The 25,323-nt window shown below is 42.9% G+C and overlaps 2 protein-coding genes across 3 annotated transcripts in view; one reads left to right on the top strand and one right to left on the bottom strand.

Annotated features, from left to right (window-relative positions):
• MOGAT2 (monoacylglycerol O-acyltransferase 2) overlaps nt 1–4,415 on the bottom strand; it is a 45,859-nt gene extending 41,444 nt beyond the window's left edge. The window contains exons 1-2 of the mRNA XM_089513020.1: nt 4,355–4,415; nt 1,592–1,668 (exon numbers count right to left, since the gene is read on the bottom strand). Of these exons, the coding sequence (XP_089369146.1) occupies nt 1,592–1,643 (52 nt within the window). The 5' untranslated portion in view covers nt 1,644–1,668; nt 4,355–4,415. The remainder of the gene's footprint in view (nt 1–1,591; nt 1,669–4,354) is intronic.
• Nucleotides 3,904–25,323, top strand: part of MAP6 (microtubule associated protein 6) — a 66,981-nt gene continuing 45,561 nt past the window's right edge. For both annotated transcript variants that reach the window (XM_089513019.1, XM_089513018.1), the window contains exon 1: nt 3,904–5,838. In XM_089513019.1, the coding sequence (XP_089369145.1) occupies nt 4,982–5,838 (857 nt within the window). In that variant the 5' untranslated portion in view covers nt 3,904–4,981. The remainder of the gene's footprint in view (nt 5,839–25,323) is intronic.

Genomic DNA, 25,323 nt, shown 5'->3' on the forward strand with positions numbered 1-25,323 from the left:
TATTTTAAAAATATGGCATATAAAATTACCTTCAGGCTATGTGCATAAGGTTTATATGAAACATAAATAAATTTGTGTTTTGATTTGGGTCCCATCTCCAAGATAGCTCATTTACATATATGCAAGTACAGGTATTCCAAAATCCAAAAAGGAAATCCAAAATTCAAAACATTTCTGGTCCCAAGCATTTTGGATAAGGGAGACTCAACCTATAGTGGCTAAAAGTTATGACTGCAATAGCAAATTCATAACCTAGAATTATGCATCCATAATGGATTCATATTCATGATCCCTGCGTGATTGTGGCAATTGGGTAATAGGGTAATTGTGGCAATAGGGTAAGGAACACATAGGGACTGAAAAGTCCCAAGTCCTGCCTTACTGGATATCAACTGCTGTGAGCAATGGGAGTCTGTTCTTCTTTCAATTAGGATGCAGCAGACTGATGTTTCTACTTCCTCCCATCAGCAATCCCTGGTGCAAGGAGGAATTCAGCAGGGATCTTGCTTCTGACTGACAGATCACTGGAGATCTATGGTGGGAGGGAGTGGAAATGGCAATTTGCTACACTCCGATCAACAAGAAACACTGTTTGCAGTGGCTGATGACTGGTAAATCAGGGCTGGGGGACTTTCACAAATCCTATGTATTCCCTACACTATTGAAAATACAGGGACAATAACAGGACTGGATTAAGACCATTAGAGGCCTTAAGCACTTAAAAGATTTTGGTGCCCCCATATATATCATCACCAACATCAACACCATCAACAACTTATTATTATTATTATTATTATTATTATTATTATCTCACTTTCCCCACTGTGAGGCAAAGCAGCTTACAAATTAAAAAAGCAATAAAATTAAAAACATACAACATTAAAAAGATTCAAAATAGAAACAATAATAAACCCCAAAATAAAATTTTATCTTTCAAAATGAACCCAAACCTATAGTAAGATGGAAAATAATGTTTATTCTGAAGATTAATGTTGTATCCCCAAGATTAATATATATATCATTCACCTCTATTATTTTTATTTTATTGTTTTTTATTAGTGTGTGTGTGTGTGTGTGTGTGTGTGTATTTTTGGAGTCTGGTCCAGCTGCACCATATGGTCCATGGTAAATCTAGAAATGGAACATTTCTGTGATGCCTCCTTCCTTTGATACGCTAAGCACAAATTTATTTTGCTTAATGGTTAATCCAGCCCTGGACCATAAATAGCTCTAAGATTGTGGTTGTGAATTCTAGCCTAGAACGCTGATGATGATGATGATGATTTGTAAGTTGTCTTTAGTCCCTCTACTGGGAGGAAGGCGGGATATAAATAAATATGATGATGATGATGATGATGATGATGATGATGATGACGACGACACAGATCAGAGTGGAGACAGAGATAAAATGTCACTTGAGACCTTACTGAATCCTAGATCCTTGGACAGAATCTGATTCATTGATAGTACAAAACTCCTGTTAGTAACACCTGCTGGAGTGCAAAACTGAAATGTAGTACTCCAGCCTTTTCTTTAACAATAAATAAATAAATAAATAAATAAATAAAAATCCAGTCTAGACAGTATTTACCATGTGAGCTGGCTACCGCAGTCCTGATGACTCTCTTTCCTCCTCCAGCCATGGAAACAGCTTCTGAAGGTTAAAATCTGACATCCAGGAATAGAATACACTGTGTACAGTGCTGTGTAAATTTACAGCGCTATATAAATAAAGCTTAATAATAATAATAATAATAATAATAATAATTCAGTCCCTCCCATAAATGCACAGCTCAGGAGACTTTGATTATTTAAAAGAAACAAAGCTTTTTCAAAACACCTTTCTAAATAGGCATGCTGTCACAGATCAAAGAAAGGAGACAAAGATTTATTCATTCTTCTTTGTTCCTTCTTGCTTTGGCTCTGTGCTCTTTCAGCTGACTTTCCCCCCAATTATATGAGTTGCCCAGAGATCTGTCCAAATTCCTGAGTTCTGAATATGCCTGGCTGAGAAGTCCTGAACTACAGTGATTTCTGGGGTGCTGTCCAGCATTTGTGCTGAAGAAGTATGGTACGGGGTGTTGTTGTTACCTTTACCTAAGGAAAAAAACAATAATAAACTGGGCTCAGAAGCCTGCATATGCATGCCTAAATTCCTGCACTGAAGTGGTTAGGTATTTTGGTGCAATAAAGAATGCCTGCATTCAGTCCAAGGTTGCACAGGTCTAAGGATGCATGTGCAGTGCCACTGACCATGGAGATGCACCTTCGGTTGTGCATTTAGGTCTGCTTTTGGGTGCACAATGTTACCATTCAATGCTAAACAGCTTGCCGTAGGCCCAGACTATCTAAAAGTCTGTATCTCCCCATATGTTGTTGCTAACTGCCCTTGAATCGACCCCAAATCATGTCAACCCTATGGACTAGACATCTCCAAGATCCCCTAACTCTTCTTCTTAGGTCCTGCAAATCCAGGCCTGTGACCCCCCTGATTGAGTCTATCCTTCTAGTGTACCATCTTCTTCTCTTTCTAGTATCTTCTACCTTCTCTAGTATTATTGCCTTTTCTAATAATTCGTGCCTTCTCAAGATGTGACCAAAGTATGACAACCGCATGTGAAGTTGAAGGCTTTCATGGCTGGCATCCATAGTTTTTTGTGGGTTTTCGGGCTATGTGGCCATGTTCTAGAAGAGTTTATTCCTGACGTTATGACAACCTCAGCTTTATCATCTTGGCTTCCAGGGTGAGTTCAGGCTTGATCTGTTCAAGGACATATTTGTTTGTCTTTTGGGCTGTTCACAATACCTTTAGCACTCTTCTCCAGCACCACATTCTTTCGATCAGCTTTCTTCACTGCCCAGCTCTCAAATCCATACATGATGATGGGGAATACAATGGATGAGACAATTCTAACTTTTAGTACCAGCATGGAGTAGTGGTTTGAGTGTTGAACTATGACTCTGGAGACCAAGGTTCGATTCCTCGCTCAGCCATGACATGCACTGGATTATCTTGGGCAAGTCACACACTCTCAGCCTTAAGGGAAGGCAATGGCAAACCTCCTCCATTCAAATCATGCCAAGAAAACCTCAAGTTGGAAATGACTTGAAGGCACACAACAATGACTTGAAGGCACACAACAATGACAACAGCAGCAAAACCCCAGCTATTGACAAGTGTTGCTATTCTCCGTGGGGGTTGCATAGTGCTACTGTGGCTTATGAACACTTGTCAGTTTTAATGATGGTGATCATGATGATATTCAAAGACATAGCCATGTTAGTCTGGAAAATCAATAAGCAAAAGGATCTTGTAGCACCTTTGAGGCAAATTGAAAGAGAAAAGTTGGTAGTGTGAGCTTTTGTGGACTTGAGCCTATTTCCTCAGATGCAGAATGTAATGTAGGAAAGTAGGATGTAATAATAATAATAATAATCAATAATAATATCAGCCTCTCCCTGTGGATGGAGAAGGGGATGCTGGATTGGGTTTCCTATTGAGGTGAAAAGTTCATAGTAAGGTGCTGCTGTTGTTGTTATGTGCCTTCAAGTAGTTTCCAGCTTATGGTGACCCTATCACAGGGTTTCCTTGGCACTTTTTGTTCAGATTAGGAGGAACTTCCTGCCAGTAAGAGCTGTTCGAGATGAGACCACACGCCAAGGTCTCTAAACAGAGGCTGGGTGGCCACCTGCTTTGATGGAGAGTTCCTGCATGGCAGAATGGGGTTGGACTGGATGGCCCTTGGGGTCTCTTCCATCTCTAGGATTCTCCTTTCTCTCCAGGCAATGAAGAGTTAAAGCCTTGGCTTGGGCTCCCCCTTTCCAGCCCCCCCTGCGCATGCGTGGTGAGGGAGGCAGGGCCCCGACTGCATCCCCCCTCCTCTTCCTCCTCCTTCCCTGCCTCCATCTATCCCTGCATCCTCCTCCTGGGTGTGGTCCTCGCTTTGCGCTCTGCCGCAGCTGCATCCTTCCTCCGCCAAAGGGATGCTGATGCTGCTGATGCTGATCTTCCTCTTGCCTTTCTCCCTCTTCTCAGCTGCTCCTTTTGGATGAACCCGGTGGGAAGGCTTAGAACCCCCACCGACCCACCCTTGGGACCCCCATCCACCGTCCTCTGGCTCTGGTTTTTGCATCTGGAGACCCCCCTGGAGCCAAGCAGCAAAGGAGGCAGCAACCGTGCGTAAAAACGCACAGGGACCCTCCCCTAGAGGTGGCCAAGCTTCTCTTTCCAAACTGAACCGCCTTTCCTCCTTCCCTGTCCCCATCTTTCCCTCTTCAGTCATGGGGCCGCCCCCCATCTCCTTTCTCCTCCTCCTTCTCCAGGCAATGCCATTCGGAAGACCCCTCTACTGACCTCTTTTTGGGCTGAAACCCTCCAGGAGTAATCCCTCTTCCCCAGACCTTGCAAGCTCTTGGGAGGATTTGGAGCACTGCAAGGAGAGAGCCTTCTCCAAAACAACAGCCTTTCTCCTCCTTCTGGATCCAGCCTTGTGAGTTTGGGATCTTCTAAAGAGGACTCCTCCCTTCTTCCTGTTTTCCTTTCCTTCCCTTTCTTCTTCTCCTTCCTTGAACCTTTTCAGGAGGTGGAATGAATCAACGCTGACTCCTCCAGATTTTCTTGGGCCTGCATCCCTCTGAAGGACTTGAAGGAACAAGATAATAATTGCTTTAGTTGTGTGGGTTTTTGCTTTGGGTTGGCACCTCGATCTTTAATTTGGATTTAGACCTCAGGTGGCCCAGGAACGTGGGTCGGATTGGGGGGTTTCTTCCTCCAGGGTGCTCTTTTTCCTGGAGTGGAGGTTTTGGGGCCCGCCTGTAATGTAAGCATTGCCAAAAGGGAGGAGAAAGAGTTGGTTGCTGGAGAAGAGACAGTTGGTGGTGGCTTCATTGTCTGCCTGGCAGAGGGAGGGAGGGAAGGCAGGGCAGTGGGTGCAGCTACTCCGAAGTGGAGGGAAAGGAAGGGCCAGGCCAGGCTGACAAAATGGCCTGGCCATGTATCAGCCGGGCATGCTGCATTGCCCGCTTCTGGAACCAGCTGGACAAAGCCGACATTGCCGTGCCTTTGGTCTTCACCAAATACTCCGAAGCCACCGAAATCCCTGGCACTCAGGTGGTCTTCCAGCAGCAGCCCTCTCAGCCATTGCCCCTGCCACGCCCGTCTTCGGCCATTGAGACCCAGCCCACTGCCACTGCTGTGGCACCCCATGGTGGTGATTCAGAGGCAGTTGCCAGAGCAGCCTCTGGGGCTGTGGACCATGTCCTGGCTGCTGGGTTGCCCTCTTCCTCATCAGTGGTGCTCCACAAAACAGGGTCAAAGGAGCCCATGACCCTTGATTCGGTGATGCGCCAGGACTACAAGGCATGGAAAGTGCAGAAGCCCGAACCCAGTTGCAAGCCGAAAAGTGAATACCAACCATCAGACACCCCTTTTGAGAATGAGAGCCAGTACCAGAAGGATTTCCGGCCCTGGCCCATCGCCAAGAGAGGGGACCATCCTTGGATCCCAAAGCAGTTGCCCATCCCTCCTGTGGATCTGGAAAAGGTCTCCAAAGAAAGATCTGGAAGCCAAGAGAGGAGGAAGAAGGTTTCGGTGGGCCAGGAACAGGAGGAACAGGGCAAAAGTGGGGAGACCGAGGCAACGAGGCCTGAAGAAGCCAGAGTCAAGAAGGTCAAGAAGAGAGTCCATCATACTGAGGAAGGAGTTGCCCAGCAGAAGCAGCAGTCACAGCCGGGGTCCTCCGCACCACCAGAGGGTAGCAAAGGCAGAGCAGCGGTGGATGCCCTCAACCGGCAGATCAAGGAGGAGGTCACGGCACGGGTGAGCACGTCCTCCTACAGGTGAGACCACCTTCTTCTCTACCATAGGCCCAATGGGACTTCCCACATAATGTGTGTCTTCTTCTTGTCTTCTGAGTGGACTTAGGCTGAATGGGAGGTAGATGTCCTTGGGGCAGAATTGAGGCCTGGACGGAGGTAGATGAAAACCCATTGGGTGATCTTAGGCAAGTCACACACTCTCAGCCTCAGAGGATGGCAATGCCAAAGCCTCTCTGAAGAAACTTGCCACCAAAACCCTTTGATAGGTTCACCTTAAGGTTGCCATGACTTAAAGGGAGACAACACAACACACAAACAAAGGTAGATCTGGGCACAGTCCACATGAGGAGCTTAAACTTCATTGACATTGGGTTATGGGGCACAGCTCACTGTAAGAGTGCATATTTTATATGGTGAATAACAACAACAACATATTCACCATTCAAAATATGCGCTCGTCCAGTGAGCTGAGCCCATCATCCTAAGCCAATGAAGCTTAGCTCTTTATGGTGGGGTGTGTCCAGATTTACCTCTGTTTTTATGTTGTGAGCTATGCCCCAGTTTATCGCATGGGGCATAAACCGTTCCCCAGCGCGTTCTAACGGGGACGAGCGTGGGCGCGCATGGAGCGCGATGGGCACCGGATGGGGCCCAAAACGCGACTTTATCGCACGGGGGAACGCCGCCGCTGCCGCGCGTTCCCAATGCGTCCCAATTCTGTTCCAGAGGGCGCCATTTCTGGGGACTGTTTCAAAGCGTCCTCTGTGGTCATTATTTTTGTTTTCTTTATGTTCAGCAGTAAGCCTGCCTTTGCACTTTCTTTTTAAACTTTCCTTAGTAATTGTTCCAAGTCTCTAATATTTTCTGCTAGTATAGTGGGCCCTTGGTATCCGCTGGGTTTTGGTTCCAGGATCCCTTGTGGATACCAGAATCCGTGGATGCTCAAGTCCCATTAAATACAATAGCATAGTGAAATATGTAAAATAACAAAACAAGGTTTGCTTTTGGAATTTATATTATTTTTGAATATTTACAGGCTGTGGATGATTGAATCTATGGATAAAAAAATCTAGAGTAGGAGGGTGGCTGTATTATAGTGTCATCTGCATATTCTAGATTGTTTATGTCCCTTTCTGCTCTCTTCACAAAATATTTTTATCCCACCCTATATCCAAAGATCCAAAGGGAATGCTGTGAATATAGTATATCTTGATTTCAGTAAGGCCTTTGACAAGGTTTCCCATGACATTCTTGCAAACAAGCTTGTAAAATGTGGGCGAGACAAAGGAACTGTTACATGGATTTGTAATTGGTTGACCCAAAGGGTGCTCAACAATGGCTCCTTTTCATCCTGGAGGGAAGTGACCAGTGGGTCCCACAGGGCTCTGTCCTGGGCCCAGTGCTATTCAACATAATAATAATAATAAATAATAATAAAATCTTTATTTATATTTCCCGCCTCTCCCCATGGATTGAGGCGGGAGTACAACACATAAAATCAGCATTACAACAAGCACAAGTTATTTAAAATTACATCAATTAATGAACAAGACAAATTCATAAAATTAATACAGTCCATACCTATATAAAATTAGTGGAAGACAGGGTATTACCGAGGTTTCAATATGGTGGATCAAATGGACAGGCCCGCTGGAAGAGATCAGTCTTAAGTGCTTTCTAAAAAGCATCTAGGGTGTTGATGCGACGGATCTCCTCCGGCAGGTTGTTCCAAAGTGTGGGGGGGCAGCAGCAGTAAATGTCCTGTCATCCAAGAACTTGGATGACAGAATTGGGGGCATACTTATCAAATTTGCAGATGACACCAAACTAGGAGGAGTAGCTAATACTCCAGAGGACAGGATCAAAATTCAAAACGACCTGAATAGACTAGAAAACTGGGCCAAAGCTAACAAAATGAAATTCAACACGGAAAAATGTAAGGTACTGCACTTAGGGCAGAAAAATGAAATGCACAGATATAGGATGGGGGACACCTGGCTGAATGAAACTACATGTGAAAGGGATCTGGGAGTCCAAGGAGACCACAAGTTGAACATGAGTCAACAGTGCGATGCGACAGCTAAAAAGGCCAATGCAATTTTAGGCTGCATCAATAAAAGTATATTGTCAATCAAGGGAAGTAATAGTGCCACTGTATTCTGCTTTGGTCAGGCCCCAAAGGCACCACAATTTTAAAAGAACATTGAGAAACTGGAGCGTGTCCAAAGGAGGGCGACTAAAATGGTGAAGGTTCTGGAAACCATGTGCTATGAGGAAGGACTCAGGGAGCTGGGGATGTTTAGCCTGGAGAAGAGAAGGTTAAGAGGTGATATGATAGCCCTGTTTAAATATTTGAAGAGATGTCGTATTGAGGAGGAATCAAGCTTGTTTTCTGCTGCTCCAGATAATAGGACTCGGAACAATGGATGCAAACTGCAGGAAAAGAGATTCCATCTCAACATTCAAAGGAACTTCATGACAGTAAGGGCTGTTAAACAGTGGAACAAACTCCCTCGGAGTGTAGTGGAGTCTCCCTCCTTGGAGGTCTTTAAGCAGAGGCTGGATGGCCATCTGTCAAAGGAGGTGCTATGATTTGAGATTTCCTGCATGGCAGATTGGGGTTGGACTGGATGGCCCTTGGCATCTCTTCCAGCTCTTTGATTCTGTGATCTCAGGGTGGTTTACAATAAAATCAATTTAAAACAAACAAATAGTAATAATAATTTTGTGGCTTTTTTTCAAATATTTTTATTGAACATCAAAACATATAAACACTTACAAATTTCTCATGTCTAAAAACATACAAAAAGATGCAGACAAGAACTAATCTAACATCAGTCCAACAGACAAAAAAAGGGAAAAGGTCCATAAACTAATAAAACATACAATTACACATAACAACTGACTTCCTTTCCAACATCCTTTGTCATAAATGTTAAATTACTTTCCATACCTTGTTATTCTTTTCCTATAATGTCTATCCTAATCTAAGGGGCTGTACATACAGCCCCTAAGGGACAGCATGGAGCCACCCCTTTCCTAGCTGGATCGGGGCTGGGGCAACCACACACTGTGGCCCCGATCTGGCCTTTGAGGGTGCAAAAAGGAGCCGCAAAAACAGAATATGGATGGCCATCTGTCAGGAATACTTTGATGGTGTCTTGCTGCATAGCAGGGGGTCAATATAGACAGCCTTTGTAGTCTCTTCACTCTATGATTCTATAACAAGGAGAAAAGGGCAGGGGGGAAATTTGCTATAACCATGTAGAATGGACCTCAAGGGTCATCTACTTGAACCTGCTGTCAATTCATCAATCTACGGCTAAAGCACCTAGAGAAGTAGGCATTTATAGCCTGTACAGCCATTAAGGCAAGCCTGGGGCTGAAGTCGGGGCATGGCGTCCACACAATGCCCACCCTGCCTCTGTCCTTATGGCAGCATGATGCAGCACACCACAACACACAGGAGGCGGCGTTATGGAGCTCTTCTGGGGCTGTGTCTAGATGACACAGCACCAAAGGAGTGCCAGAAAGCCATCGCACCGGCAGCTACGGTGTCCTTTCCATGGCGCAAAAAGGAGCCACTTGTTGCACTGCAAAAAGGCCAGATTGGGGCTGCAGTGTGCAGTTGCTGCACCACCAATCTGGTGAAAACAGAGGTGGCTAGCCTACAGGCCACCCCTTGAGCCTCTTACTTTTCAAAAAACTCCAACAAAAAGAGTCCATCCCCTTCCAAGGGCATCTGTTGTACTTTCTGACAAGTCTTAGCACAAAGAAGTTTTTCCTAATGTTTTGTCAGACTCTCTAGTGTTGTAATTGGATTCTATCTGTGCCCTACTGTCTGGAGCAGCAGTAAACAGGCTCACTCCATCTTTTATATGATATCCCTTTGGGTATTTAAAAATGGCTATTGTATCATCCCTCAAACCTCTCTTCTCCAGGCTAAGCATACACAGCTCCCTAAACCAGAGGGCTTGGTTTCCAGACCATTGAAATCTTGGCAGGGGTGCAGCTTGGAGAGACAATATTGCCCCCCCATCCACCCCCAAAATTAGAATTCTATTCTACCATGAAATTTTCCTTCAGCACCCAAATTCCTACCACTGCAGATAACATATAATCAGGACAGAGTGAGGTGTGTGTGTGTGTGTGTGTGTTTTAGTTATGTTTTTAACTTTTGTATGTTTTTGTATTAATTTTGTACAATTTTTAACAAGATGATTTCTAACTGTTTTTTAATTTTTACTGAGAGGTTTTAATTGTTTTTTATCTTGTGGGCCACCTTGGGTCCCCTTTTGGGAGAAAGGCAGCTTAGAAGTTAATATTAACTGAAAATTTCAATTGAACATTTTGAAATCTGCTTTAGGTACCCAAAGAAAAGGGGCAGGGAAAAGGATGACAAGTTATTATATACACACAAACACACACACAGAGAGTTGCAAAACACATCAATCTTTCTGGGCATTCCATCTCAGACCTCAGAACAGCAGTCCTTGAATAAATAAAATATAACAAAAGAAGAGTGGAAAGGGGGAAAGCGCAACTGGAATACAGTTGGCCCTCCACGCCTGTGGCTTTGATTTTTGCGGATTTGATTATTTGCGATTTTGATTAATACGTTCTCTCTAGGAACCTCTAAGTCCTCCAGCGCAACTCTGCTGGAAGTTGACCATAGAGTTATGCTGGAGAACCTAGACTTCCCCAGAGAAAAGACTTCTCTAGGCATTTGTTGGTCCTCCAGCATGATTCTATGGTCAAATGCTGGTAGATGTTGACCACAGAGTTGCACTGGAGGACCTGGAGATTCCTAGAGGGGTGTTCTCTTAGTTTCCCCCCACATTCATGGGGGTCCTTCACCCCTAATCCCAGCGGATTTAGAAGGACCACTGTACACACACACACACACACACACACACACACACACACACGTGCGCGCGCGCACACACACACACACACACACACACACACTGCAATGCTGGAAATTTGGAGACTGAAGGAAAATGTCATGGAGGGCAGAATTCTTATATAGAGGGGCAATGCATTTATTTTGCCTCCTCTCCTGTAGCTATACCCCTGCATTTTAATCATTCTTGTTTGGACATGTTTCAGCTTATCAATATCCTCCTTAAATTATCATGTCCAGAACTGGACGCAGGACTCCAGATGAGATCTGACCAAGGAAAAATAGTGTCATGCAAATACTTCCCTTGATCTGGTGATATAGTGCTGTTGATGCAGAGCTGTGCAGTTTTTCTGTCTCTTTTCCTTAAAGATTAGCAAGAAGCTTCTGTTTCTCCTCACCTCTGTCTGAGTGCAATAGAGTGGGAGTTGAACTCAAATATCACCAATGTGCTGATCTTCTCTTGTCTATGTGGCTGCCCTTGTGCTAAATTCATGTGTGAGCGAGTTTCTGCTTGGAGAAGTCAATGGATTTTCCTCCTGCCCTCCCATCAGCATAATGTAATGCTTAAAAGGCTGGAATCAAGGCTGCATCTACATTGCAGAATTAATGCAGTTTGCCACCGCTTTAACTGCCATGGCTCAATGCTATGGAATTCTGAGAATTGTAGTTTTGGGAGCTACTTAGCCTTCTCTGTCAGAGAGCTCTGGTGCCACAACAAATGACACATCCCAGGCTTCCATAGGATGAAGCCATGGCAGCTAAAGCAATGGCAAACTGCATTGATTCTGCAGGATCTATAATAAGAAATGGAATTGTAGATTGTGGTGGTTGCATGGGTTGAGTCTCTCTTATCCAAAATGTTTGGGTCCAGAGATGCTTTGGATTTTGGAATTTTTGGATTTTGGAATACCTGTATTTGCATCTAGATACATAATGAGAGATCTTGGAGATGGCACAAAATTCATTTAAGTTTTATATATACCTTAGCCTGAAGGTGTGGTGTAGTGGTTTGAGTGTTGGACTGACTCTAGAAAGCAGGGTTCAAATTCCAGCTTGACCACAGAAACCCACTGTGTGACACTTTCTCAGCCTCAGAGGATGGCAGTGAGAAAACCCCTCGGAAGAAACTTGTCAAGAAAACCCCATGATAGGTTCGATTTAGGGTCGCCATAAGTCAGAAACTACTTGAAGCCACACAACAACAACACTTTTATACAATATTTGAAATAATGTTGTGTGTGAAACAAAATTTATATTGAACCATCGGAAAGCAAAGTATTCACTGTCTCAGCCACCCATGAGAAAAGGGTTTGGGTTTTGGAATATTTTGGATTTCAGAATTCTGGATAAGGGAGACCCAACCTGTGGTTATATTCAAGTACTAAGGGAATTGTGAACAGCTTCTCTGATTAAGAGAGTGAGAAAGGTAGCTCACTCCTGTTTAATTGGACTCCATTGTGCACAGTGCCTTTTGAACAAACATCGTATAATGCAAATCTCAAATTCCCAATAGCAATCACAGGCACCCTGGGCCTATTCATGCTACACAATTATAGCACATATTCCACTTTGCCATAGCAACATCCTATGGAATCATGCAGTCTTTACTACAATTCTCAGCCACTGAGCTCTGCTGCCTCACCAAACTACAATCCTGAGGATTCCATGCAAATGCAATGCAAGTATGGAAATTGAAGTGGAACCATATTGCTAATATTGTGCAGTGTGAAAGGGCTCCATGTTATTACCTTTTGTTCCGATTAATGACATTCAAGGATGTAGACAAGCTGTCGTGGTTTGAGCATTGGACTATGGCTCTGGAGACCAGGGTTCAAATTCCAGCTCGGCCATGAAAACCCACTGGCTGAACCTGGGCCAGTCACACTCTCTCAGCCTCCAAGGATGATGATAATAATAATAATAATAATAATAATAATAATAATAATAATAAAAACTTTAGTTATATACCGGCTTTCCAGGGTGATCAAAGCGGTTCACAACATGAAATATTCATTACAATACAGAGTAAAATACAGTACCAATAAAATAGCATCTTAAAAACATCATATCTAATCGTGATCCAGCATCTAGAAGTAACTTTTATGAGGAGGTAGTTTTCTCAGGAAGAGTCAGGAGGGTATGCTAAACAGAAGAGATGTGTTTTCAAAGATTTTTTGAAGACATCCAGGGTGGAACTAAGGCGAATCTCTTCCGGAAGTTTATTCCAGTAGTTTGGAGCAACCGCTGTGAAAGATCTTTGGTGAGTTGATTCAAGTCTCACCTTAGGGTACTCCAATATGTACTTCCCTGAAGTTTTGAGGGTGCGAGGCGGATTGTGTAGGGAGAGGCGTTCCCTCAAGTAACTCGGGCCCAAGCCATGTAGGGCTTGGCAATGGCCTTAGGGTCGCCATAAGTTGGAAATGATTTGAAGGCACACAGCAATGACGACGACAACATCAACAACAACAAGACAAGCTGTAAATGGAAAGGTAGTTGATTGTTGTATAGCGATTACCACCACATTGTTACATGCCTCCAAGTTGACTCTAGCTTATAGCAATTCATGGGACTTTCTCAGCAAGCTTCATTGAGAGTGCGTCTACACTGGCAAAATAAATGCAGTTTGACACCACTTTAAGTGGTGTAGATAGATGGGCAGTGGATTGTTCACCTGGCCTTGTGCTCTGTCCAAAGACCTCCCGCTGTCCAGTAGCTGTCAAGGGAGCTAAGACGGTTAAAGTGGTGTCAAGCTGCATTAATTCCGCAGTGTGGTCGCAACCTCAGATCTTTCCCCTTGAATTGCCTTTTGTCTAAACAAAACAGATCCCCACACTGTAGTCTTTCTTCAAAGTGAGCTGTTCCACCTCCTTGATCATTTGTGTTGCCCGTGTCTGAACTATTGTCCCTTTCTACAATATTTCACTGATGTGTTTTTATGTCTCCCCAATCCCAACAAGAGGCCACCATGCAGATTTGGTTGGCAGAAATGTCAAAGTCTCTTGGCACATAGTCTCTTGGCACTATGTGAAAGGCCTTGGGAGATGAAACTATTAGATAACCCAAAACTCCTGCACTCTACTGATGCACACTATCAGGGCACAAGCCCAGCAGAGTACAATGAAAGATATATGAATTAAATGGAGGGCAGGGAGTTTGAATAGATGGCCCTTGGGGTCTCTTCCAACTCTATGATTCTCAGCACCTAAAGAATAAATGAGTCTCATGAGTCACAAATATCCATCCACAGAGGAGGCAGTTTGTTGTGTCTCTGTAAACTATATTGTCTTCTATGATCTTTACCTCTTCCAATAATCTGCTATTATTGTTGCTGTTTTTATTATTTTAATTTTTTTATCCTGCCTTTCTCTCCAGATTGATAGAAAGTGGCTTATAATCATTAAAAAGGTTTGTTACAAATGCACAGAATACAAACAGTAAAAAACAATGTATGGTCTTTATCCTTCTTTGCCAAAGGGTCCTGGTGCCTCACAAAACTTCAAGATGCACGTGCTTCAGCTTTGCCAAGCTCCATTTATTATTATGCACCTTCAAGTCATCACTGACCCTAGCCTAGGGTTTCCTTGGAAAAAATTATTTGAAAGAGGTTTGCCATATCCTTCAAAAGAGGCTGAGAGAGAATGACTTGCCCAAGGTCCCCCATTTGAACTCAGAGTTCTAGAGAGACAGCATGGTGTAGTGATTTGAGCTAAGACTCTGGAGACCAGGGTTCAAATCCCTGCTTGGCCATGGAAACTCTCTCTCTCTCTCTCTCTCTCTCTCTCTCTCTCTCTCTCTCTCAGCCTCAGAGGAAGGTGAAGGCAAACCCCTTTTGGCCAAGAAAACTCTGGTACAGGTTTGCTTTAGTGTTCCCATAAGTTGGAAATGACTCAAAGGCAGAAAACAACAAATCCGAGAGTCCTGGCCCAAGACTCAAACCACTATGCCATACTGACTCTCTTATCCATTAGTGTTCTGTGCTGTCCAGTCAATGCCAGCCCTCTTGTGGGATTTTCTTGGAAAGATTTGTTCAGAAGAGGTTTGCCATTGCCATCCTCTCTAAGGCTAGGAGAGTGTGACTCATCCAGGGTCACACAATGGGTTTCCATGGTTGAGCAGGGATTCAAATCCTGGTCTCCAGAGTCTCTTACTTTTTACTATGTCTTGAAATCAACTTTGATTTATGGTAACCCTCTGGTTTTCTTGGCCAGAATTGTTCAGTGACTGTGACTTGCCCAAGTCCCCCAAGTGGGTTTCCATGGCTGAGTAGGGAGTCATACCTTGGTCTCCCAGAGTCCAACATTCAAACCACAACATGATACTGGTCTATGTTGTGCATATTGTGTTCTGAATAAAGAACCATTCTCTAAGGTAGCATATTCCACTGTCCAACAGCTCTTACCACCAGGAGATTCTTCCTAATATTTAGGTGGAATCTCTTTTCCTGTAGCTTGAATCCATTGTTCTGTGTCCTAGTCTCTGGAGCATCAGAAAACAAATTTGCTCAGTTCTCAGTATGACATCCCTTCAAATGTTTAAACATGACTATCCTGTCACCACCTAACCATCTCTTCTCCAAGCTAAACATCCCCAGCTCCCTAAGCCACTTCTCCTCAAAGGCTTGGTGGTTTTCAGACCATGGCTATGCAGGGCTTTGAATCCTGGTAGGGTAGGGCTTGTATAAATTAGAATTATAGAATCATAGAGTGGGAAGAGACCTCAAGGGCCATCCAGCCCTCATGGAGAGGGAAATGCTTAAGACTTGCACACTCCTTGGTGTGACATATAGAACCATAAATATAGGGTTGCATGCTATCTCAAGCACTCAGCTCCATCAAAGTGCTTTGCTGGCAGACACTGCAGACTTTAGGGTGCTTGGATCAGCAGAGTAGCTGGGAAAGATCACCACCAAGAGTTCCTTGCTTGGCTAAATGCCACATGAGAAAAGCACATTCATTCAAGTCCAGCTCTGGTCCAGAGAATAGGAACCAGAACAATGTATGCAAGCTACACCTCAACATTAGGAAGAACTTCCTGACAGTAAGAACACACTCCATTGGAGTGCGGTGGAGTATCCTTCATTGGGGATCTTTACAGAGGCTAGATGGCCATGTATTGGGGATGCTTTGATTGTGTTTTGGCAGACTGGACTGGATGGCTCTTGAGGTCTCTTCCAGTTCTATGGCCTGTTACAGACAGCCAAAATAAAGCTGCTTCGAGTCACAGTGGAGGTATAGTGTTTCAATGATGCATGCGTCCTAAGAGTCTAGAAGCCACACCAAAGCCACGCTCCAGTCCTTAGGGCTGGAGCGTGGCTTTGGTGCAACTTCTGGACTCTTAGGATGCATGCATCATTGAAACACCATACCTCCACTGTGACTCGAAGCAGCTTTATTTTGGCTGTCTGTAACAGGCCTGAGATTCTTGAAGAGCTGCACTTTGATGCATGTTTTGTCATTAGATATTTAGTCAGTTTAGGAGCTTGAAGTGATGAGCTTTCCCAGTTATTTTGTGGCTCCATTAACACAGTCCGTGGAAGGGGGAAATTAATGTAGGGAGAATTTATTTCAAGAACTCTCATCTAAGTCTCTTCCACCCCTACTTCCAGAGGCCTATGCATAAATATATGGATATGTTTATCACTATGTTTATGTGGATTTTTTTAACCAAAGTTTTCAGAAACCCTCAGCCAGCATGGGTTGCAGCTATACTGTAGAAATAATGCAGTTCGACACCACTAGCTGCCATGGCTCCATTTTGCAGGATCCTAAGATGTGTAGTTTGGTGGGGTACCAACACTCTTTGGCAGAGAAGGCAAAAGACCATGTAAAATTACAAATCCCAAGATTCCATAGGATGGAGCTGCAGTACTTAAAGTAGTGTTGAACTGCATTATTTCTACAGTGTAGATGCATACTTGGTCAACCAGCACAGTGTCTGGATTTCTATTAAGTCTGCCTTTTTTTAGTAAGGCCTGGTTGATCATGTGTTTCTGAACTGGCTTTACTACAAGAGTGCTTTTTATATATTACCCCAATTTTGGTATTATTTTTCCCCAGGCAGATCTATAACTGTTATTCTATCTTCCTTCTTTGAGATTCTGTTACTTGCACTTGGCAGAAAGTTGCCCCCTGGGCTGCAAGAAAGTGCATGAAAACAGCACAGATTTGAAGGCTATTTACAGATTAGGACTTATTTACTTGAAAAAACCTTACAAAACAACACACAAACGTATACATAGGTGAGGTTTCTTTTAGCAGAAAAAAAGTGCACCCCATTTCTTTTAGCACCTCATTTCTGCAAAGAAATGCCCTTTTCTGCGCATTAATGCTCTTTTCTGTGCAGAAAATAATGTTCTCCACACACTTTTTTTAAAAATGTACATTTCACAGCACATAAAATTCTGATCCACTTGAGCATCCAGTATTCTCTTCTTTGGTCTATCATTCAAGTGTATTTGAATATTCTTCCCATCCCTAAAGTAGACCCAATGAGTCAACTGTTGAATAATAGGGTGGATGTGAGTAAATCCATTTGATTCAGTGGCTCTGTTCTGATCAAGACTGACAACAGGATTGTAGCCAATGGGTCCACTTACTCCTAAGTAGACACATTAGGGTTTCCTGTCCATGCAGATTCTTCCTCCTTGTTTCTTGGTAGTCCCAGTTTTGCTCCATGTTTGTTACCATTTCCTCTTGGGGATGCTGTTGGAAAGATAACTTGGCAGATGCTTGCTAAAAAAGTTACTGCTTGGCCCGGCTCTATTATTTCCCTTTGATTTATTTCCCCTTAATGAGTCTCCTGCCTTGTGGGACCTGAAGCACGGAGAAGGAACAATTAATAATAGTTCTGGCGTAGTTTTGTGAGCGGAGGAGTACAAATTCCTATTCAGTAGCCCTGCAGAACATCCAGACAAATATGGATGCCAGGGTGCTACAATTCATGTAGGAGGTGTGATTAAAAACCTCTTGGGTACATAAGGACAAATCTGAGATCTTGTTATGTGCAGATCACAGATGCTTCAAGTAAGGCACACTAAAATAAACCACCCGCTCTTCCCAAACTTGCAGTTATTATTATTATTGTAGCACCTTTGAGACTGACTGAAAGAAAGAAATTGGCAGCATGAGCTTTTGTAGACATCAGACTAATTCCTCAGATGCATTAATGCACCTGAGGAAGTAGAATGAAGTCTACAAAAGCTCATGCTGCCAATTTCTTTCTTTCAGTTAGTCTCAAAGGTGCTACAAAATCTCTCTCCATACTGATTCTACAGATTAACACAGCTATATCTTTGAATTCTATTATTATTATTATTTTCAAGTGGAATCCTAGTGCTATAATGGTGTGGTGTGAAACAACCCCTAGCTACACACACACCCTCTTTAAATACTGCTGTTGTTGTGTGCCTTCAGTCATTTTTGGCATATAGGAGATCCTAAGGTGAACCTATTGGGAGGGGGGGTTCTAATTCTTATCTTAGACTTGCAGAGTTCGAATCCAAATTATTTTGAATAAGATCTGTGGGATTTTAGGGCTTTTCTAGTTCCCTTATGCATTTGCATTATTCTGGTCAAATCAAGATTTGTAAACCACAGCCTTACTGGGAATGAATGCAAGCTTTCTCAGAGCTTGGTTTGTTAGACCAAAACAAATCTCTTTGTAAGACACTGTACTCTTTCTGCAAACTATTACAGGATTCTTGTGTATCTGGATCTTACCTCTAATTGCTGAGCTATGTTGAAGTTCAGCAGCAATAGCTTCAGAATCAGCATACTGTGAATCATGCTATAGCACAGTCTGAAAACACTGGCTGATACAAGTTCCTATCAGAGTGCTATTCTCTTGTGTAGCTCTTATCCGTCTGCTCATTCATGGGCTCATTCATGTTAATTGCCATGAAGTCAGCTTCAATGTGTGGCAACCAGAGACCCCCAGGAGGTCATCAACAGCCTTGCTTAGGTCTTGCCAACTCAGGACAGCTGTGGCTTCTTTGACTGAGTCTATAGAGAAAGAAAATCAGCTCATTTGAAATGAGATGTTGGAGTAGTGGACTGCTAAAAAGACAAATCATTGGGTCCTGGAATAAATCAAGCCTGAACTTCCCTAGAAGCTAAAATGACTTAACCAGAATACAAAAACTGGTTGCAGAACACATCAATCTTGCTGGAGGTTCCATCTTGGACCTCAGAACAGCAATCCTTGAACAAAAAGTCTACAAAGGAAGACTGGAAAAAGAAATGGCAGAAATTGGAACATACAGTTTGTCCTTGCCATCTGCAGGCTTGCCTTCCACAGACTTGAGCTCATGTGGATGGCAAGCCCTGGTGGACAAAATGGCACGGGCGCCATAGGCGCACGCACACCGCCACACACAGGAATCCATAGAATTCCAGCATAGGGGGTTTTCCCCATACATTGGGGTGTGTGTGTGTCTGGAACAGAAGGGCCCACTGTATCGACAAACTGCAGTCCATCAGTACTGGGTTGAACAGAGACAATGGATCCCTGGCACATTACACACATTATAACACAAGCTAACCACCTAACCCTGGTGGCGCAGTGGTTAAATGCCTGTACTGCAGCCATTCACTCAAAACCACAAGGTTGCGAGTTCAAGACCAGCAAAAGGGCCCAAGCTCAACTCAGGCTTGCATCCTTCCGAGGAGGGAGCTAAAATGAGTACCCAGACTGTTGGGGGCAAATTAGCTTACTTGCTAATTAGCTTACTTGCTGTTCACCGCTATGATCTTTGGAATAGCGGTATATAAATAAAACAAATTATTATTATTATTAATTATTATTAACCTTATGGGAGCCCTCTTGACCAGTTCATCACATCTTCTTTTTGACTCTTGCACTACATCCCAATGCTCATTAATATGGTTATCTATTAACTCTGATTTTAGGCAACATCCTTGCCTTGTCCTGCAACAACCATAGTTAAAACTGAACTTCTCACTTTATCTCCCCACAGACAGAGTTTTGCATTCCTTTGGCCATTCTCACACAGACTGCTATATAGGTCTGCCCTTGGGCTTTCCACTCAACCAAATGCATCTGAGGAAGTAGGCTCGCATCTACAAAAGCTCATGCTATCAACTTCTATCTTCCAGTTAGTCTCAAAGGTGCTACATGATTCCTTTGCATACTGCTTTTCCAGACTATCATGGCTGTGTCTTTAAATTCTAAACTGGGACTGTCAAAATTTGGCCATCATCATCATCATCATCATCATCATCATCATCATCATCATCATCTCCAAAATTTATATCCCTCCTTTCTCCCACAGTGGGATTCCAGGTAGGTCTTTGGCCATATCATGAGAAGATGTGACTCGCTAGAAAAGACAATAATGTTTGGTAAGGTAGAAGGTACTAGGAAAAGAAAACTGCATTCCAGATGGAGAGAACCAAGGAAGCCATGACTGCCCTGAGACTGGAAGATAATAGACTGGAAGACCAGGGCTGCTGATAATAGATAGACTTGGAAGTTTCTTATTCATAGTGTCTCCATAGGTAGGCAGGTAACAACAACAACATCCACTTGTGATGTGGTCTTCTACTTTTACTACAGATTTCCACTTTCCCCAGCATCACTGTGTTTTCTAATGAGTCATATCATCTCATGCTTCATTTTAGTCATTGAGGTTTCTAGGGAGAGTTCAGGCTTGATTTGCTCTAGGACCTATTTGGTTTTTTAAAGCAATCCATGGGATCTGCAGGACCCTCCTCCAGCTCCATATTTTAAATAAGCCGATCTTCTTCCTGTGAGCTCTGTCAGCTCTGTCAGGGTCAGAAAAAAAGGGTGGCCTGAACTTGTTAGTTTTTGTTAACTCAATATTTGAATAAAGCACCAGGCAGAATGAAAGGAGCACTAGGCCCAGTGACACTTTGACATGCGCCAAGAATCTTGACAACTTCTGCATTGATCTTCTTTTATCAGAAGATGGTTCATTCGCATGCAATGTATCCAATTACTTGGGGGTTTGGCTGGATGGAGCTCTCAATAGTAATCCTTGGGCAAATGCAACATCATGATGAGCATAATTTACTAGCATCCCTTATTGATTTCTTGCCTGCAATGACCTTGAGAGTCCTTGCTTCTTCCTTCCCATAGTCTCCAGGGGCATCAGGCAATTATAATGTTAATAGAAAGTGCCCAGCGATGGATGGATGTGAGAGATGGCCTGATTTAAATTATCCTGATGGCTTTTCCTGCCCCATAATTATTACGGTCTTTCCCTCTTGACGTCCACCCTGCCCCACCTCCTCCTACATCAATAAATATTACAGTAGCAACTCAGCAGGGTTTTCTGCTGAGATTAGCATCTCCCTGAAAGATCCATAAGCTGTTTTACTTCGAACAATCGGCTGTAGACAGAAATATCTTTGCCTTCCAGTGGAACTGTCTGAGAGGTTTTCCTTGCTGTTCTATAGAAAGCAATCAGGTGCATGTCTTGGAGCATGCACTGATTTGTCTATTGTGGCATCGCAAAGTAATATGATGTGAAGGCTGGGAAATTCTGGGAACTGTAGTCCCCAGAGGTCACATTTTCAACTTCTGCAGGTATGCTGCAGTCAGGCGTGCCTACTATGAGCTTAGGCAGCTGTATCCTTTGCTAGAGTTGGCAGACGTAAAGGTGGTGCTGCACATGCTGGTAACAGTGAAGCTAGACTTCTGCAGTGTGTGGTACATTGGGTTACCACTGTACCAAGTTTGGAAACTTCAGCTAGTTCAAAATATAGTAGCCATATGATCATATCCAATAGTGATCAAATTATACTAATATTAAAATCACTCCACTGGCTGCCAGTTAGTTTCTGGCCAAGGTACAAAGTGTTGGCTGTTGGTTAAATAGTGCAGTCGGCCCTTCTTATACTCAGATTTTTTATACACAGATTTAAGCATCCACGGTTTGAAAATGTTCAAAAAAAGTATAAATTTCAAATATCAAACCTTGATTTTACATTTTATATAAGGGACACCATTTTGCTATGTCATTATATTTAATGAGACTTGAGCATACACAAATTTTGTTATACACGGGGGATATTGGAACCAAACCCCAGCATATAACAAGGATCCACTGTACTTTCTTCTGCTTTCGTTAGACCTCACCTTGAATCCTGTGTCCATTTCTGGGCACCACAATTTAAGAAGGATGTGGATAAGCTGGAACGTGTCCAGAGGAGGGCAAACAAAATGGTGAAAGGCCTGGAAACCACCATGCCCAGGCTCTGAGGTCCTCTGGAGAGGACCGTCTCTCCAAGGCCTCCTCCTTGTTGGCCTTCTGGCAGCAGACTAAGACGATCCTCTTCAGATAGGCTTTTAAAGCAGGTTTTTAAAGAACAGGCTGGATGTTTATTGTTTTAAAGTACTTTAAACACCTTTACCCTTTTAACTATATTTTATTTTTATGCAATCTGTTTTAGTATTGTAATAATTTAATTCTGTTTTAATGTAACAATTTTCTATGTTTTTATTTGTACTGTTTTTAATCTTGTAATTATTATTATTATTATTATTATTATTATTATTATCCTGACATTAAGAACTGTTTGACAGTGAAAGATGCTGCTTTGGAGTGCGGTGGAGTTTCCTTCTTTGGAGGTTTTTAAACAGAGGCTGGATGGCCATCTGTTGGGGGTGCTTTGATTCTGTGTTCCTACATGGCAGTGAGTTGGACTGGATGTTCTTTGAGGTCTCTTCCAACTCTGTGATTGTATGAACAGGCCCCATATTCACAGGCATCCATAGGCTCCATTCCCACTTACAAGTAAATTGGTGTGCGATCTGAATCGATGGATCAATTCCACAGCGGAGCGTGGTTCCCACTACATTTGTCCCAATGGCATTTTCTCCCACTACATTTGCCGCAATCACATTCCCCCCCTCTAAAATAGTCCACTTGTGGTTCTCATTCACAAAAGAAGCAATTCAAAATGATTTGGTTCCAGACAGCCGAAGGGGAAATTTGAATCGATTCTGATCCGCATGTGGTTCTCACTTGCACAGATTCAATTTTTTTTTAAAAAAAAAAGCAGGAAAAAAGTCAGCATCAAAAAGACACAGGTTAAATGGGTCTAGCACATGCCCCCCTCTCAGGATCACTTCAGCCATTCGGATTAAGTGGGAACCAAGGTCGATTGAAGCGGTTTAAACTGATTCACAATCTGATTTAAAAGGTAGTGGAAATGAGGCCCTAGTTTAGTGTTAGATTTCAGCTGTCAAATAACAATTTGGACTCGATTAGCAACAGTTTGAACTAGACCATTTGGAATAGTTTGTTATTACATCTCAATGGCATTAGAGATAATAGATTTATAACTAGACTAAATTTAGCAAGTATTCACTGAGCATCTGTTTCTGGAAGGATTTGTTCAAATTCAACAGCAGAGATATAAATCTTGATTTATTTTGGTCACAAACTAAATCCTCCAATGTTTTTGTACCAGAGACATTGAATTAAAACAACTGTTTGCACAAATGGAAGTGGAGGTTGTTGTTTTTTCTTCAATGTCCTAGATGTTGTAGTCAAGAAAAGTAGCTTTCACAGGCTCTGGAAGTGACCCTTAGAACCAAACCCCAGTTTGCATTGATTTTGAACAAGGATGTAGTCCACTGTTCATTTCGCATTGTAGACCTTTGGACTGTGATGCTTTGCTATTCGGTGACACTGCAAATTGACCTCACTTTTTACATCCAGTTTTAGTCACACATGCTGTGTCTACACTACAGAATTAAGACAATTTGACACCGCTTTAACTGCCATGGTTCAACGCTATGTTGTTCGTTGTGCCAGAGATCTCTGATAGAAAAGGCTAAATATCTTGCAAAACTACAAAGCCCAGAACCTTATCACATTGCACCTTGGCAGTTAAAGCAGTGTCAACCTGCATTAGTTCTGCAGTGCAGAGGCAGCCTATGTCTCTGTATTCTGCTGGAACCACATCTGTTTTCATTGTTCTGAATTCTGTGAATTACAGTTGGTCCTCCATATCTACGGATTCTGATCCTAGGAGCCATCCAAACATATGCTCATACACTCTCAGTCATAGCAAAAGGCAATGCAAACCTCCTCTGAACAACTTGCAAAGGGAACTCCATGATGGATTCGCCTTAGGGGCACCATTAAGTCCAAAACAACTTGAAGAAAGGCACACACAACAAAAATGATAGTTAAAGTGGTGTCAAACTGCATCAGTTCTGCAGTGCAGATGAAACCTTCATCTTTTCATCTAGGGACAGCTAATTGGAGAGCTTTCCAGCCTAGCCATCTGCTCCTCGTGTATACATCTTGCCTTTCAGACGCCCCTGGGACCCCAAGGGATGCTGTGGGTGTTTTTAGAGTGGCTTGGGGCAGGACTGATTTTGTTGTTTAGAGAGCAGGGATCCTTTTCTATGAAATAATCACAAGTGTATAGGGAAAGGGGGATTAAGTGAGAAAGAAGCCCATTTAAAGGTGTTTCCTTGGTTGTCGGCTACCCTGTCTGACCCAGTTGAATCAAAATTAGACTGCATCTACTTCTGTTTTTGTTTAAACATGGCTGAAGTGTGTCCACCAAACCATAAATTGTGGTTAATCTTAACTGATGTCGTGTGCCTTCAAGTTGTTTCCAACTTGTGGCGACCCTACAGTGAACCTAACATGGAGATTTCTTGGCCAGATTTGTTCACTGGCCATTTGCCTTTGCAAATGAGGCTGAGAGAGTATAACATGCCCAAGGCCACCTGGTTTCCATGGCTGAACAGGGACTTGAATCCTGGACTTTAGAGTTGTAATCCAATGCTCAAATCATTACACAACACTGGCTCTCCAACCTTAACTATGGTTAGTGAAAATAAATCACGTTTATCAATTGTGGCTGCCGCCACGCTGCAAAATTAATGCGGTTTTGACATTGCTCTAGCTGTCATGGCTCCATCCTGTGAAATCCTGGGATTTGTAGTTTGTTGTGGCACAAGAGTGTTCTGAGAGAGAAGGCTAAGTAGCTCACAAAACTGCAAATCCCAGGATTCCACCGCATTGAGCCTTGGCAATTAAAGCCGTGTTAAATTGCATTAATTCTGGAGTGTACATGCAACCTCAATCTATCTGTTTTAAACACAAAGAAATTAAGCAGACTTTGCACTGCAATCAGAATTGTGCAAATGGAACAAATTACAGCGCTTTAGAAATAAAGTTTAATAATAATAATAATAATAATAATAATAACAAATGCAGAAAATGGACATATGTGCAGAATCTATTGAATTCTACTATTGATGGCCACTGGCCACTGATGTTTGTTGTTTATTACCTCCACGATCAAAGGCAGTATGGTTCTTAAACTGTAGTTTTTGTCATATCCCACCATTTCCCCATGACTGGAACTCAAGGTAGCATACAGTACAATACAGTTCAACATTAAAATGCAATTAAACTATCAGACACATTGAAAGCATTTAGAACATGCAATGATAAATATTACAAAGTAATTGAAGAACAGTACAATTAAAAATGTGTGCCAGCGTAGTGCAGTGGTTTGAGTGTTGGACTCAAACATTGGACTCTGGAGTCTAGGGTTCAAATCCTGGCTTGGCCATGGAAACCCACTGGGTGT

Source organism: Sceloporus occidentalis, unplaced genomic scaffold (genome assembly GCF_023333645.1).
Source record: "Sceloporus occidentalis isolate IW3139 unplaced genomic scaffold, rSceOcc1.0.p SCAF_2, whole genome shotgun sequence".
Classification (NCBI taxonomy): Eukaryota; Metazoa; Chordata; class Lepidosauria; order Squamata; family Phrynosomatidae; genus Sceloporus; species Sceloporus occidentalis.